General features: G+C 40.3%; 1 protein-coding gene across 2 annotated transcripts; it reads left to right on the top strand.

Annotated features, from left to right (window-relative positions):
• Positions 1-13369, top strand: ca5a (carbonic anhydrase Va). Of its 2 annotated transcripts, none has more exons than XM_061721148.1 (7): positions 1-479; positions 5499-5696; positions 6716-6834; positions 9157-9252; positions 9452-9514; positions 11169-11327; positions 13028-13368. In XM_061721148.1, the coding sequence occupies exons 1-7, from the start codon at positions 332-334 to the stop codon at positions 13184-13186; spliced, it is 942 nt and encodes a 313-aa protein (XP_061577132.1). In that variant the 5' UTR covers positions 1-331; the 3' UTR covers positions 13187-13368. The 2 variants fall into 2 exon arrangements, with proteins under 2 accessions (XP_061577132.1, XP_061577133.1); XM_061721149.1 differs by lacking the exon at positions 1-479 and adding an exon at positions 4983-5354 and having other exon boundaries at positions 13028-13369.
• The last annotated feature ends 2184 nt before the right edge of the window (positions 13370-15553 follow it).

Raw genomic sequence — 15553 nt, 5'->3', positions numbered from 1 at the left:
AACATCAGAGACGGGTGTCTGCTGGTGGGGGACAGGACTCGGGGGAGAGGGCACCAAACACCCGTAACAACACCCACAAACGTTGCCCTTAACCCTGCTCTGGGTGTGTTGAAACCGAAACCCATAAACCCAGCCCTGCTCGGCCCCCACGCCTCCAGCGAGCAGAGACAGAAGAGGATCCAGACACGAGAGGAGCCAGGCGGAGGCGATGTTGTGAAAAACAACTTATGTCAGGACTTCCAGAGCTAGCTGCTAGCGCCCAGCACAGACGCCTCGGCGGGGGTTCGTGGGACAATATTCAGGGGAACCGGGAGCTCTATTTTCATCGAAAATGGTGACTTTCTCTGCGCTGGTTCGACCCCTGGTCGCCCAGCTCCAGCGCCAGCTCCAGCTCGCCAGAGCCGGCGGGAGTCCGCGCTTCACCCCGGGGAGAGGATGCAGCCTGACGGCGTGCTCCAGCAGATACGTGCTGTCTCAGAGTGAGTACACATTTACACATCTAACTCATCTAACACATCTGCCACATCTGCACATACCGTTGTTGAATTGGTTTGATATTGGATATTCGACATTCAACACCCATAAAACAATTGGTGTTATGTATCACATTTTTTATGGGTGTTGCATACCTGCCAACACTCCCGATTTAAGCGGGAGTCTCCCGATTTTCAACCATTTCTCCCGCCCTGCTCCCGATTTGTAATTTCTCCCGCTTATCTCCCGATTTTAAAGTGGAATGAGTCAATGGTGTTTCACGTGTCGGGGTTCCTGCATGGATGTATTATATTAACGGGTTCCTGACAAACCTGGCAACCCAACCCAAAAGCACTGCCTACGTCCAAGCTCCGCCCCATGGAGCTGCTGCGATACGTCAACGTCGCCGCCATATTGGATGTGGCAAGACTGCGCTGTAAACTAATACAAGTAAATGGACTTATTTTCATAAAGCGCCTTTCTACAAAGAAATTTACGTTTTACGTCTCATTTATTCATTCACACACGCACTAATATACTTGGGAAACAGTTAGGCACCAAATATAATATGTTTAATTTTCTCAGATGGCAAAAATAAGAACTTTATCGATCCCACAGTAATTCATGTTATATCAGCTATAGAGAACAAGGTAGTGCCGAAAAACAATATATCCCCCCTCACAAAAACAAGAAACATAGAGAAACATATTCTCTCATCAGCAAAGAATTACATAAACATATTTTAAAATTTTCAAGTTACAAAATAACATATTTGAACCATTTTTCAGATTTTTTCAGTTATTTTATTGTTTGGAAAATGGTTAAAATATGTTATTTTGTTATTTGAAAATTTGAAAATTTGTTTTGTTTGAGAAAATGCTTTGAAAAAAAGCTGAGGGAAGAGTTGGTGGAGTATCACGTCATAGCAAGCAAGGATCTCCCACAGGAAGAGAGAGTTGAAGGTTCTGGGTTCTTCTAGGGAAAGAGGAGAGCTTTACAAATCTGACATCACTGGTGAAGGCAAAGCTCTGCATCCCTCACAGCAATGCCAGCTCAGAGAGGTCATTCGGCATGGTGAAAAAGATCCTCACAGAAAACACGATGAGTATGGATAATTCTACTCTTTGCGCACTCCTTTCTTGCTAGATTAACCATACCAGCCCTGGCCACAAGTATGTTCCCTCCAAGAAAGTGATTGAAGCTGCAAAGTCTGACACCTACAATTACAACAGGTCCTTGGGTGACAAAGGGAACCTGGAAAATTCTACAAATATTGTATTTTATTGTTATTAATACTAAACTTATTTGGCTCCAAGAAGGCTGTAGAATCATTTTGGGAGGTACATTTTAGCACATTTCATTGTAGCTATGGATTTAAAGCTCATTAAAAGTCGCCTTGTTTATATCAGGGCGGGGATATTGTGAGTGGAGCATTCCAACCGCTACCCCAGAAAATCTCCCTCTTTTTCACAGCCCAATGTTGGCAGGTATGGTGTTGAATTAATTAAACCTCATTAAATCAGCCCATAGTATGATTTTATAATAATTACTCTCTTGTGATATATAGTCTAGATGACCATGAACACATCACAAGCAATATGACCAAAATTAGTGGTATGTATCACAAGTTTTATGGGTGTTGAATTCATTAAACCACATTAAATCAGCCCATATATATGATTTTTAAATCAGCCCATATATATGATTTTTTTATATGATTTTTTTAATAATTACTGTTTTGTGAGATATAGTCTAGATGACCATGAACACATCACAAGTGGTTTGACCAAAATCAGTGGTATGTATCACAAGTTTTATGGGTGTTGAATGTCGAATATCCAATATCAAACCAATTCAACCGCGGTGTACACATTTACACATCTAACTCATCTGCACATCCAGCCTGTGGGCTCGCCTCGGCTCCTCTGGATCATTTCTGCTTACAGAGAGGAGGGATTTTACTTCCCTCTTCTCTCTTTAATTGGATCAAACAGCAGCCTGGTTGCTGGTTTTGTTGTGGCAGACAGTCAGTCATTGTGGACGCCGTGCCTTTAATTGTGGGTCACAAAGCAGCTGTAAATGGTCACGTTTGTTGTTGCAATTTTTAAGAAACTTTGGACCGGATTTTGCTCATCGCTGGACGTGGCTCGATCACATCCCTGGTCATTCAGAAAAATCCAGTTTCCTGGTTTTCCTTACATGTATTGATGCTGGATTACTTCATGACATGAAGGCATTTGAAGCCCCTTCGGACCTGCATAGCTGCCAGCCAGCCTGTAGGTTACACTCAACTAAAAACACAAAGAGTTTTAAATGTATTTTTCTTTTTAGTGTCCTGGGAATGTGCCCTCCTCACTCCTCACCACCTCTGTTTACTCAACAGATAAGATCTGTGGCTACAGGTCTTGGGCAATCGTGTGACTCACGCTGTAAAAACATAACATTTTAAGCCGTTTCTGATTTGAGTTTTATATTAAACTCGTTGAGCCTGTGTCTCAGCCCGCTGTTGTGAGTTACAGGGATCAGATTGTGTACTTACTACACCCAAACTGGTCTGACAAGTTCTTACACTTTCCAAACAACGCCCAGTAACTGGGCTGTTGTCTTGATTTTCAGCGTCGGGCTAAATACAACCACATAGAAAACATGAATAAAGAAACAAGACACAAGTGGGAAAATTGCAGAACAGAAAAACTTTAATTTTCACCCATAAAAAAAAAAATATATATATATATATATATATATATTTATTTATTTATTTATTTTTTATTTTTGTTAGTTTTATTTGACTGGTATGCTTGCCCAAAGCATAATGAAAGGGCCTTTGTTTTATTTAAAAAAAATTCTAACTAGATATGAACTTTTATAAGACTTTAATTGGCCTTTCATTTGATATATCCACATATTTCTCTTTAAGAAGTCATTGTATTTTCTCCACTTCTAACCCACAGAACATGGTAAAGTTGCCCTGATCAGGACTCGAGTGAATGATCACTGATAGCTGGAAGAATAATCCGTCAATACGGATCATATGTATTTGTAGCCTTGTGGTTGTTAAAAGTAGTAATCAAAAGTAATTAATAACTGTTCATTTACTACCAAGCAGCATTCACATCTAATCCAAGACACTCTTAGTATACTTCCCTATCCTCCTCACCTGTTTTCTGGACCAGCAGTCTTTCTCCCAACTCTCCACACACATCTAACCCTGCTGCTCTCTTGAAAGTCTTTTAAATATTTACCAATAATTACCATTGTCCAATCAGTCATAGCTGCCTTAGAAAATTGTATCCATGCTGCTTAAATTTCAACACACTCTGAATATAAGGCATTGAGGACTCGTGCACGTACTCGGAGATCAAATTCCCTGTTCTTTTGTGACTTTGACAGAACCTGATCCTTATCTGTAGCTTTACATTTTGATTTCAGACTTTGTAAGGACAGGTACACACCCTACCTGCAGTCACCGGCGCAGGCGGAAAGAAAAAGGAACTCCCATAAGAATCATACACTATTACCTTTTTATGCAGACAGTTTCCGATGTCTCCTCAGAGGGTTGGAGATATCATTTTATCTGGGTAATCCAAAGACTCCACTGTTTAGTTGGAACTGTTCCTTTCGGTGAAAACATTAACTAGTAACAACTTGAAACCCGCGTAGAAGACACCCACATCAGTTGCTGTTTGGGATCTTGAATTTTTATCCAATTCTTTCACATAAATAGGGTTGAACTCAACGGTTTTTGGACTGTTTTTTTTATTTTTATGTTTTTTGTCTTTTAGACATTCATTGCCACTGGTTAAATGACATATGTCTGTGAGTTAAGCACATCGTAGGCAGTGCCAATACAAGCTGAATGGTTGCTCAACAAGTATGGCAAAAGATGTGTCGTAAAAAGCAACATTGTGAAACAATCTGTGTGGTACTTCTCATCTCACCTAAGTCTCAGTATGTTGAGAGGAAATTCAGGAATGCGTGTATTTAGGTCAAACACAGCTTCTTTTTTTTTTGTCAGGGTAGATGTTTATTGCAAGTCAGTGATAAGACTTGTTCTGCGCATACTGGTTCTTCTAACTTATTAAAGATGCCTGGTACTACTGAGATCCGGAGTATTAGGGTGACATGGCACTAGAAATCAGCATATTTTGAAAAGTACAGAGTACATGACCATTAAAGACTTTGTCAGCAGTTATAGTGTGACCATGCAAAAAGGAGTCAGGCGGTCAACTCCCCCAGGAGGAGCCGGTGAAATCCGATGAAGATGAAGGTCAGCTCCCAGTCGGACCTGTTCAGTGAAGAACAAAACAAGGAGCTGAACTGCTTTCATGACTTTTATTTTAAACTTTGGTTTGGACAAAGAAGGAAGAAACCTTTTTAGACAGTTTTTGTATTTTTTCATTTTAATAAGTGGACTTTATGCTTTTTGGATTTCTTTCAAGATCGCAACAGCAGTAAGCGGGAGGTCTGGAAAGCGAACAGAGTGTTTGGTAATTAGAAGTCAGGTCCACTGACGGGCGCTGGCCCGAGCTGGCGGTTTGACCGGCCAGAGGTCCTGGTCGGTTTCCCCTGCTGTGGAAAGGAGCTGGGGGCGTGCCAGGACATTCCGCGTGTCACTTTCTGTACAGCCAACCCACGTCTCTCTTATTTAGTTGTTTCCTTTAAGAAAAAAAAGTAACAGGACTAGAAGGAAGTACTATTACTCACTTGAGCCTTTTTCATTCAGTTCCTTCTAACAGCTCAAGGAAGCAGCATCTAGTACTGTCACAGTCTAGCATATGTAGGTTTCTTTTTGTTAGGCATCTTAGATTTTATATATGTATATTTTTGTTTAAGAATACACTGGCTTACAATGCAGGAAGCAGCGGAGTATAACATGAAAAGTAGGTGTCAGTATTTTTTTGTCTTTGCAGTGCACGCGGGAACAGGGACTGATTGTTCTGTGGTTTTTTAAAAATGTGTCATTTCTGACTTCTCTCTTTGATTTATCTCCACCTCCTTCTGCTCTCTCTACTGCTCTTATCCAGTGCACCCCATGTGGCAGGGACCCCTCGCGGTACCAGGAGGGGATCGTCAGTCTCCCATAGATATCGTTGTGAGAAAGAGCGTCTTCGATTCTGAGCTGAAGCCTTTGGTCCCCGTTTATGACCCAAAGACCTGCCAACAAATCTGGAACAACGGTTATTCCTTTCTGGTTGAATATGACGATACGACAGACAAGTCCAGTAAGTACCTTTTTGAAAAATCAGTGGATGTTGTTTCTAGCCACTTGGTCTGCCTAACATTACATTAGTTTAACATTTCAAGTATTTCGTAATGATCATTTCGGAGCTGTAGTCTGTCATTTAAATCTTATTGTATGGAAAGAAAATCTCAGGAATGAAAATGCATGTTTGGCTCTACATAGGAAGATTATCTCCTCCTCTTCCTCCTTTAATCCTGCTGTATGAATCCAGTAGTCAATCCTACACTAAAGTGCCACATGGACTGTGACTGTCATGTGGCCTTTTTTTTTTCTTTCCCTTCATAAATCTGTTCCCACTTCAACGACAACTTTGGCTGACTTTAAAGTTTGATCTTTTTAGAACAATTGCTAGGCTTCACCTAAATCCTATAACTTGCTAAACCATGAGGACTTTAAGGCTTTATAATTTCTTTAAAGAATTACAATTGTCCAAGCATAAAAAATATCCATTTTATATGGTTCACTTGTTCAGTTTTGTATTTTGTATTTAATCTGGTGTTCACCGAACAAAAAAACAAATTCAACTGCAGTGTGGGAGTTGGACTTTATCACTAATAATAAAAACAAAGACACAATTCAGACATGAAATAAGGTATGTCTTAAAACTTAAGCCTTTGAGTTTTGTTTTTCTTACTAGAAATGAATACATGTTTATAATCTATAGCTAAGAAGGTGGAGATTGGATTACTCTCCCAGAAGGGCAGTTTATTACAAAAGTAAAAGTCATCACATCTCTAACCCTACTTCTGTTCAAGTGATTATACTGTCTGAAGGAAATTTCAAGGGGTGTTTTTTTTGTTTTTTTTTTCACCAGAACTACCTCAACTGATGTGTTTGTGGGGGGAAAAAAGGCTATTTTATGCAAAGACGGAGGATGTATGATGTTTTGATCAACATTTTCTGGGTCTCTGGAAAGCACCTAGAGACAACTTCTGTTGTAATAGACACTGTATAAATAAAATTGAATTGAATTGAATGTTCTGTATTTTTCTGCTGCAGCGCTCAAAGGAGGCCCCCTGAGAGACAATTTTAGGCTGTGTCAGTTTCACTTCCACTGGGGCGAGACCAACGACTGGGGGTCAGAGCACACTGTGGACCGAAGGCTGTTCCCTGCAGAGGTACTGAGTGCTGAAGCATGCATACACCAACACAGACGGAGAAAGAGCATGAAAGCTGCGTAAATGCTGTGTGTCGACTACACCACTAAAAGTCTTGCATGCAGACAAACCAATTCCTCGTCTCAGAGAGGAGGCGTTCACATTCATATGGACACATTCATATGTATGAAATTGGCTCAATCTCAACTTTTTGAGATGCCTGGATGTGCGGCCTTCCTGAGATGTTTTTTTCATTAATGTTAACCGTGGCTCTTTAATTTCCATAGAAAATGAATAGGAAACTGAGTGTAATGTAGAAAAATCCTAGAGGCGCCGATTGGCTGGTGACCTATTGAGCCGGTTTATTTCAGCTTGAATGGCTTTTTTTATCGGTCAGTCTCATTTTGCACATTCCCCCTGAAAAATGGCTGTCATTCATACACGGTTCCTGACAGGAATGTCTTTGCCATGGAAGTTTTTCTCCCAGCTCTCCCCTCAGCCTAAAATGAGCAATTTGGAGCAGGAGATAATTCTCCTACATTGTGTCACCGGAAGAATTTAATCCTGTTTAATGATGCACACACATACACGCGCACACGCGTGAAATGTTCGCCCTATTTTCAGATACGCTTTGTTATTCTGAGATGAGTTTTAAAAAAAAAAAGGAACGGAGCATGTATAATCTGTAGCATAATGCAGATATAATGTATTATATTTCTTGTTGGATTTTGAACACATCCATCCATCTAGGAGCCTGGATCCCTTTACTTTTGGATTTGATGTGATAGATATCAAAAGTAATGCAACTTCCTGCAGGAAATATGTTACTAATACTAAATTATTTTTTAAATACTACTATTTGTTTCTTTTTTAATATATCCATCTTTTGGATGTCAGATGATTAAAATAAATGTTACAAGAATTGCTTTATGTGCAACAAAGTTGCAGTTGGTGCATCTTTCCCTTTCAGTGCGCCGTCATCTATCCATAATTAGATGTGCCAAGTTTAGATTTACAAATGTGAGTCTGACTAACAGGCATCTTATTCTGACAAAAGGCACTAAGACATATCATTTGAGGTCTTTATGGTATGTTTTTAATTGTTTGAATTTTATTTAGTTTTTCTATTTTTGGATCCTCGTCACTAAAACTGATACACACTCATGAATCCAAGGATTTGTACGAAGCGTTTCAGTGACTCATGTGCCAGGTCTGTTACTTTGTTACAGACTTGTTATCTTTGCACTGCAGTTTTGCCTTTTTCATGTTAACCCCCTTCCATCATTGTTTGTCAGAAGACACACATCTATTGAATGTATTTAATCCAATTAAACGCACCTATTGAATATATGTGAACATGCAGAGGAAAACATTTGCCTTCAAAAAAAGTTCAAGGTGGAACTACAAAAGATCTGGCTGAAATTTATGGCAAAAAATTGCCTTTTCTGGTTGTGTAAAGCTGTACACCAATCCCCAACAGGCCTAAGGAGCGGTGGCTGTCCAGAGTCAGGTGGCTGACAACCCCCCACCCCCCCAAACACAAAAGGCAGCGGCTATGAAAAGAGCTGTGTTAAAAATGAACCTGCTGTACTGTATCTCTCTGTGGTATTTGGACCAAAACATGTCAGATAGTTCATGTAAACCTTAGGAAATTGTGTCAACTTGTGGAAACTGTGTTCTACTCAGGATGACGATAAGACTGTACCGTTAGCCCTGAACACATGGTTAAAACATAAAAATAGAGAGCGATAAGGAGGAACAGAACACTAGGTAGACACTGTTTATACAGAGCAAGTATTGACTTAGTTTGCTTTTTCTTTCTTCTAATCATGTTCTTGTCTTGAATTTCTTTGGTAAAATATTTAAAAAGTATTGAATAGATATAGATTTTTCCTTCCCTCTTGTTTTCCGGTATGTTGGCTGGCTTGTTTCCATTGTTTCCTTGAAACCTTAAGACCAAACTGAAACAAAGCAGGTGTGTTCATCTTTCAGCAGGGTTTTAGACTGGTGCAGTTGTCCTGACTCACGTTTGGCTGCAGAACATCTATTTTCAAGCTGCTCCATTACATTCAGGCACCCGTATTACATAAGAGTTTCCATTGACGGTGTGTTTGTGCATGATATTCACCAGGGCTTTGCCTGTGGTAATGGGAATGTGTCGATGTCATGTTCTCATCACTCAGCAGCCCTTCTATGGAAGTGTGCTCAGAGGGGTCAAGTTACAGTTGTGGATAATAGGATAAATCCATCAAAAGAACAGGAACAGACACGGGGAGACTCCTGGCCTCAGCTTTACGAACATTCAGGCAAATTCATGATGTTCTTTCTACTGTGTGTTCTCAGCTGCACTTAGTCCACTGGAATTCTGACAAGTACAGTCTGTTTGAGGAGGCGGTGATGGAAGACAACGGATTGGCTGTTATTGGAGTTTTTCTGAAGGTACACAATACATGCATGTCAGTCTGATATAATTGTGCAAAAAACACTAATGTACACAGACATGCAGCCCTCTCCCTGTGATTAACATTCTGCAGGTTGTCAGTGACCCGTTTGTGGGAGATAATACTGTGTGCATTGCATGGTGTCAGCTGATTTGCACTGTGACTGAAATCCAGATTAATGTCTAATCCTTCTGTAGGTGGGAAAAAGACACGAGGGGCTGCAGAAGCTGGTCGACGCTTTGCCTGCAATCAGACACAAGGTTGGTCACACACGCCAGAGATGTATAATGCACATCAAAACAGCCAACAGTCTTATTTACAATTATTTACACTCGACAACACTGTTTTATGTCTCTCTGGTTTCATAGCAGTGCTGTTTCTTCATCAGAAGTGCTTTTAAAATAGATGAGGAAATATTGATTGCTGGGAATGAGAAATATCTTGTCATACGAGCCACAGTGCCTTCAATAGGGATGTTCTCTGGAGATGCATGGCTCATTCTGAAAATGTTGTGCTGGTAAACATCTTTATGTGCAATGCAAAAAAAGTGAAGTTTCACTTGACATGTTTCATGACACACCACAGTATTTGTTTTTTTTTTGTTTAAATTGGTCAAATTCTAGATTTTGGGAAGGCAGCCCGCTAATGGTTTTGGTTACCCTCGTTATGAACAGAATACTAGTCTTTTTTTCTTTCTTTTTTTCCCCGCTGTGTGTTCAGAGAACTGAAAACAAACCGAATCATGGCCATTTAAATCACTCGTTTATTGATTCTATCGGAAAATTTGTGAGGGCAGTTCAAGCGAATGAAGCACACTGTGTAACCTGTACACTTAGATCCATCCAGAAGAACCCATCCAACCCAACGATTAACGGATAAATGTTTGGCAGAGAAAAATCCGAAAGCCCCACACCTGGTTGCTTTCACACTATATTCAGCCTGCTTTGGCACTTGTTGAGCTTTCAGGCTGGTCAGAGGCAAATTTGTGAGTGAGTTCCTACAATCGTTATAAGTGAAGAAGGCAAAGACTTTTGCTAACCTACTGCCAAGCCGTTGCCAGTTAATTGCCATGCCATATATCTGGAGCCACCACACAACTTTCCTTTCAAGCTGCGTTTAGGTTGTCATGGAGAAGGGATATGTTTGAAACGCACATTGAGACACAATGTGCTATTCCAAAAAGACAAGCAGGTTTTTACTTTTTCTTGACAGTTTTTTGTTCATAAGTAATCACAGATAATCCATACCGTTAAAAAAAAACAGAAATGTAGCAACTGAAACAAATATATTAAAGTTTTGGGTAGCTGTTGCAGTCACAGCGCTGCCATCAGTGTTGTAACAGCAGGTTGCTCTCATGTCAGCTAAATAAAAGGACAGAAGCTCCTACTGTCAGCAAGAATCAATGGAGTCATACAACCTGGTGTCAGCAGTTCCAGCTGCTGGTGCTGTAAAGCTGTGTAATGTGTCATGCTCCTACGTGGATTATTAACACACCTGATGAAAAGACTTCGAACAGGAAGTACGTACTGTAGTTAAGAAAAACTCCCTTTTTGTGGCGGTGCCACTCTTTAAAGTGGACATAAAAGTGGTTATAGTTTCCCGTTAATGTACTGTTCGTCTCTATCTGATAAGGATAATCAGATAAGATGACAAAGAGTACCAGTTGAATTGCTTTTGTTGTGTAACCCTTCACATATTTTGTTCTGGAAAATGAGTGAAGATGGTTGTAATGATATAGTTGGTGATATTTCCAGCCTAATTAATCTAATATGCTTTCCAGCATTGGCTTTAAGCACATTTTATGTTGTGATTACACTAGAACTGTAATGATCTTACTTTCTTTTTTTTTTTTTAAAAGGTAAACAATTGTATCCCTGAACCCTAACCCAGTATGCTGTCTGTGTTTGCCTGCAGGACAGCGTTGTAGAGTTTACACACTTCGACCCGAGCTCTCTGTTACCCGTCAACACCGACGATTATTGGACTTACCACGGCTCCCTGACCACCCCCCCTCTGACGGAGGCCGTCACCTGGATCATCATGAAGCAGCACATAGAAGTCAGCCATGACCAGGTATCAAACTCAGTAAATGTCTCTTCTTACGCCAAAGTACCGCACTACACTTCAGCTGGTATATATTACAGTATGTAAGGGTGGCAGGCTGAATATAGAGAGAGATTCATATTACATTTACCTTAGAAACAACCAAAAAGATAAGATATCCTTTATTTAAAAATTCAAGTTGGCCCTAAAAGTCTAAAAAACAAAGTGACACGTAACAAAGGACAAGAATTATTGAGTTACTGGCAAACACAACACCTCTCCTTATTTAGCGTTGTCGATGTAGGAATGAGGGCTTCCGAGGCTTCACATGTACACTGATATCTACCTGAGAGTAGCTGTTTGTAGGTTAGGATGGTTTTTCTCAGGGTTTCAGCATTGTTTGGTTAATTCCACTTAAATCAATTCAGCATAACATAAACAATGGCAGGTAAAAACTCTCCTAGTGGGAGAAAAACCAGTGGCAAAGAAAACCAGGACCTGGATAAATAAGGGGGGACCTGCCAGCTGGGCAGAGCTCAGAGAGGGAGGTAAAGAGGTACTTAATTCAAAAGTGGATCCACTTCTGAATTAAGCATAGACAAAGTAAATATATATAGCTATTTAGTTTATCTACATTTAAAATATTTTTATTACATATTTTTTTATTTGAACTGCACTCAAAGGGCCTGATTTACTAAAGGTTTGCGTGCGTAAAAACCTGTGCAAACTTGATAGCACCCGCAAACCAATGTGCAAGCTGATCTACTAACAGCGTGCAAAGAGGACTGCGCCTCTCAAATGAGCAAAATAGCACACGCTATTCATTTAGTACTTTTGCCCTGATGAATAATCAATATGGGGTGTACCCGCCAGAAAGCGCTAAATACTGGGAGGGGAAAATGCAAATAGGTTCATTTACCACATGCAATGAGATTTACCAAGCCTGAAAGTTATTGCGGGGATTGTGATTGCGTCTGTATTTAATATGTTCGAAAGGAAGGTGCTAATCTGCTGCTGCTGTTATTGTGGCAAGGAGGCGACATCGCCAAAATCAAAGAATACGCAGAGAGAGAGTCTTTATTCTGCTGCATGCTATTTTAAAAATGGTTGCACAAGTTTTATTAAAGGCCACTTTTTCTTTAGTTCTTCGCCTTATATCTTGCCACCTTCTTTTAACCTCATCTGCCATTCTTTTTGTCTTACCAACTGCATTTATTCTATCGCAGATTTTCTCCCATATTGCGTTTCTTTGGTAATGTTTAAATTTCTTTGCTGTAGTTCATGAATGTGTTTATTTGCCTCTTCCACTAATATCTCTAACTCCAACGCGTCAAATTTCATTTTGCGCTTGTGACTATCCTGCTTTCCATCCAGACTCTCCATGGCGCAAACCGTAAGACACGCAACACCTCATTTAAATACTGCTCTTTGCACCTGTTATCAATTGCGCAGGCATTCTTAGTTGATCACCCGCAAAACACACAACAACAGCACGTGCAAACTTTTTCAGTGCACACGCAATTTAGTACTCTTTATTTAGGATCTTAGTAAATCAGGCCCAAAGAGGAGGGATCATTTATCCTAAAACGTACTTCTGGTGCTCCATGTGGTCACAAAAAATTGGTGAAGTTTAGCTGAACTCCAAAACCACCACCAGAGGGCGCCTGATGATTTCCAGAAAGTCACCTGAGTTGACGTGTCATGACGTTTTCTCCCTCTCACACCTCTAGCTGGCAGTCTTCCGAAGCCTTCTGTTCACTTCAGCCGAGGAGGAAGTACAGAAGAGCATGGTGAACAATTTCCGCGTGCAGCAGCCCCTGCGAGGTCGCACCGTCCGCTCTTCCTTCACTCCCTTCCTGCAGGACGGAGACGGCAAGCAGACCCACTGAGGAGGCCCGACTCAGTAATGCACTCAGCGGCCGCGATCTCACCACCTCACCACAGGCCTCAACAACATCTCAACAAAGCTTTCTGAGGAGCTTTAATGTTTTTATTTCATGAATACAATCACTGTTTTTATTACATATATATACATATATGTATATATATATATATACATATGTGTGTATGTATGTGTGTGTGTATATATATATATATATATATATATATATATATATATATATATATATATATATATATATATATATATATATATATATATATATAAAGATTCTTTTGCTCAGACCAATTACTAATAAGGGATGGTTGCTGAGGGGAAAAAATAACATATCTCTAATGATTTAAAAAAAGATAATTGTATAGATCATATTTATTATACATTTATAACCTGTTCAGTTTTGTGTAAGTTTTTATGTGGAGCTCAGTGTGACTCTGTGTACTGAGCTGCACGTAGCAAGTCCACATCAGGGTTCAGCTGCCTGGCCGCTGCTGCAGCTGCAGCTGCTCCCACTTCCTCTTGGTGGTGCTTTTCTCCTTAGAAAGAGGCCGGAGCTGCTGTCAGTCTACAGCACAATGCCCAGGAGTCAGCAGGGGAGGGATGTCTCCAGATAAAAACCAACGGTGATGAATCAAAAACCAATCCTGTATGCGAGGTAGTGTTTTGTTCGTCTGTTACAAAGAGACTCTTCTACACTTCAGTGTTAGATGCTGTAGGTAAGTCAGGTTACTGTAGCACATAGATGGATTTGGAAATAATCGGATTTGATGAAAAGCAATTCTCTTCCATTATATTACCATGCGACTGTCTAATATCACCACCGGAGTGCCTTAAACCATCTCCGTTCACACACAGCCATCTCTTCTTCTGTTTTTAAACCCATGACCCATGTGCAGGGCATACTCACGGCAACAATCAATGCCTAGCTGGGATTTATTTCCATCCTAAATTCAGTTTGATTTGTGTAAGGACAGAGATGAAACTGGAGTTCCAGCATGGTGGGAACAATGGTAAAGGGCATGATCAGATTTGTTTACTTAGAACAGAATCGACCTGACTTTTTCATCCGTCTGGTTTAGTTTGGTTTGAACTCTTACAGAAGACCAACATTATTCAAAGTAGGATGCTGCGACACAGCAAACATTCTTATTTTTGGTTTAGAAATCAAAGCTGCTCTTGTTTTGAAATGCACAAAAGACAATTCCTTTGAGTGACTACATTAGTTTCATGCATTAACAACATACTTATTTTTATATAGACTTTCTCTATCCGCTTCAGCTATTCTTAGCAGAGGTTTAAATCTTCAGTTTGCAGTTAGTGAACCAAGTTTTTCTTCCTTCTTGTACTCTGCAGGCGCTGTGCCGATGACGGCTTGATTACAGAGTCAGTTTACACACCGTTGTACTTTCTAAAGAAATCTGGCTGTCTTCCCGGTTAAGTTAACACACAACAGTCAGGGTGCACTGCAAACTGTGCAGCACAGTCAGAAAGATAAAGAGAAGGTTTTTTTTCGGTTATGTACAAGCTCAGGTCAGGAAATGTGGAACTACGAACTAGAAAATTGTGTCACATCTGGCCTTTTCCTTTTTAACAACCATGTAAAGCTGACCTCAGGGGTAAGAGACTGTACCCGCCTCTATAATCCCACTTTAACAATACTGCTGTCCAAACTGTTCCTACTAATGTCCCCACGAGGTATAAACTCAGCTTGCAGCGTCTCCGAAGGTCCTCCATGATGAGGTTGAGCCTGCGGCCACACACTGACCAGACATGAATTGAGCTGACCTGATACTCTGGGATGTGCGCTGGGTGATGGTAACTGGTTGTGAAGGCTGCAGAATGGTTGCATAAACTCTGCAGGGGCCACAAGGGGCTGAAAAGATCTTTGTTTTTGACGCTGAAGTGAAACTTTGAGATGAAGTCTTGTTTTGTTGTTCTTCTGTGTTCGTTGTGTTACACTAACATGGATACAAGGGACCCGGCTCTACCTTCATCTTGTACAGCTTTATTTTACTGATAATTGACATTTACACCATCATCTGCCTTCACGTGTTTTGGCATTTTTACTCGCACTGTTACTTTTTATGCCTTCATTTTTAAAGCTATTAATATCAACATGTTTAAATGCAGATGTTCATTAAATGAATGAATTTGACATAAAATTACATAAAATGTTTGTGAATGGCCTTTTCTGTCCAAGTGGAAGCCATTAGAAATGAGTTTACTTTCTTTTATAAAGCAATGTAAAATGTGACGATTGCTGTGTCATCTGCTGCATCGTCCTCTGGACTCGTATCACTGTCTGCCTTTTCAAATCTTACCAGTACTACAGAATGTACATCCTGTTGTGTCTTCAGCA

This window comes from Cololabis saira, chromosome 5, assembly GCF_033807715.1.
Source record: "Cololabis saira isolate AMF1-May2022 chromosome 5, fColSai1.1, whole genome shotgun sequence".
Lineage (NCBI taxonomy): Eukaryota > Metazoa > Chordata > Actinopteri > Beloniformes > Belonidae > Cololabis > Cololabis saira.
The sequence above is the reverse complement of the archived record's forward strand: the minus strand, read 5'-3'. Positions and strand labels throughout refer to the sequence as shown.

Excerpts from the sequence above, each read along its gene's own strand:
- ca5a (XM_061721148.1), top strand. The coding sequence starts at position 332 with ATGGTGACTTTCTCTGCGCTGGTTCGACCCCTGGTCGCCCAGCTCCAG. Across the intron at positions 480-5,498 it reads CAGATACGTGCTGTCTCAGA|TGCACCCCATGTGGCAGGGA; the intron begins GTGAGTACACAT and ends GCTCTTATCCAG. Across the intron at positions 5,697-6,715 it reads CGATACGACAGACAAGTCCA|CGCTCAAAGGAGGCCCCCTG; the intron begins GTAAGTACCTTT and ends TTTCTGCTGCAG.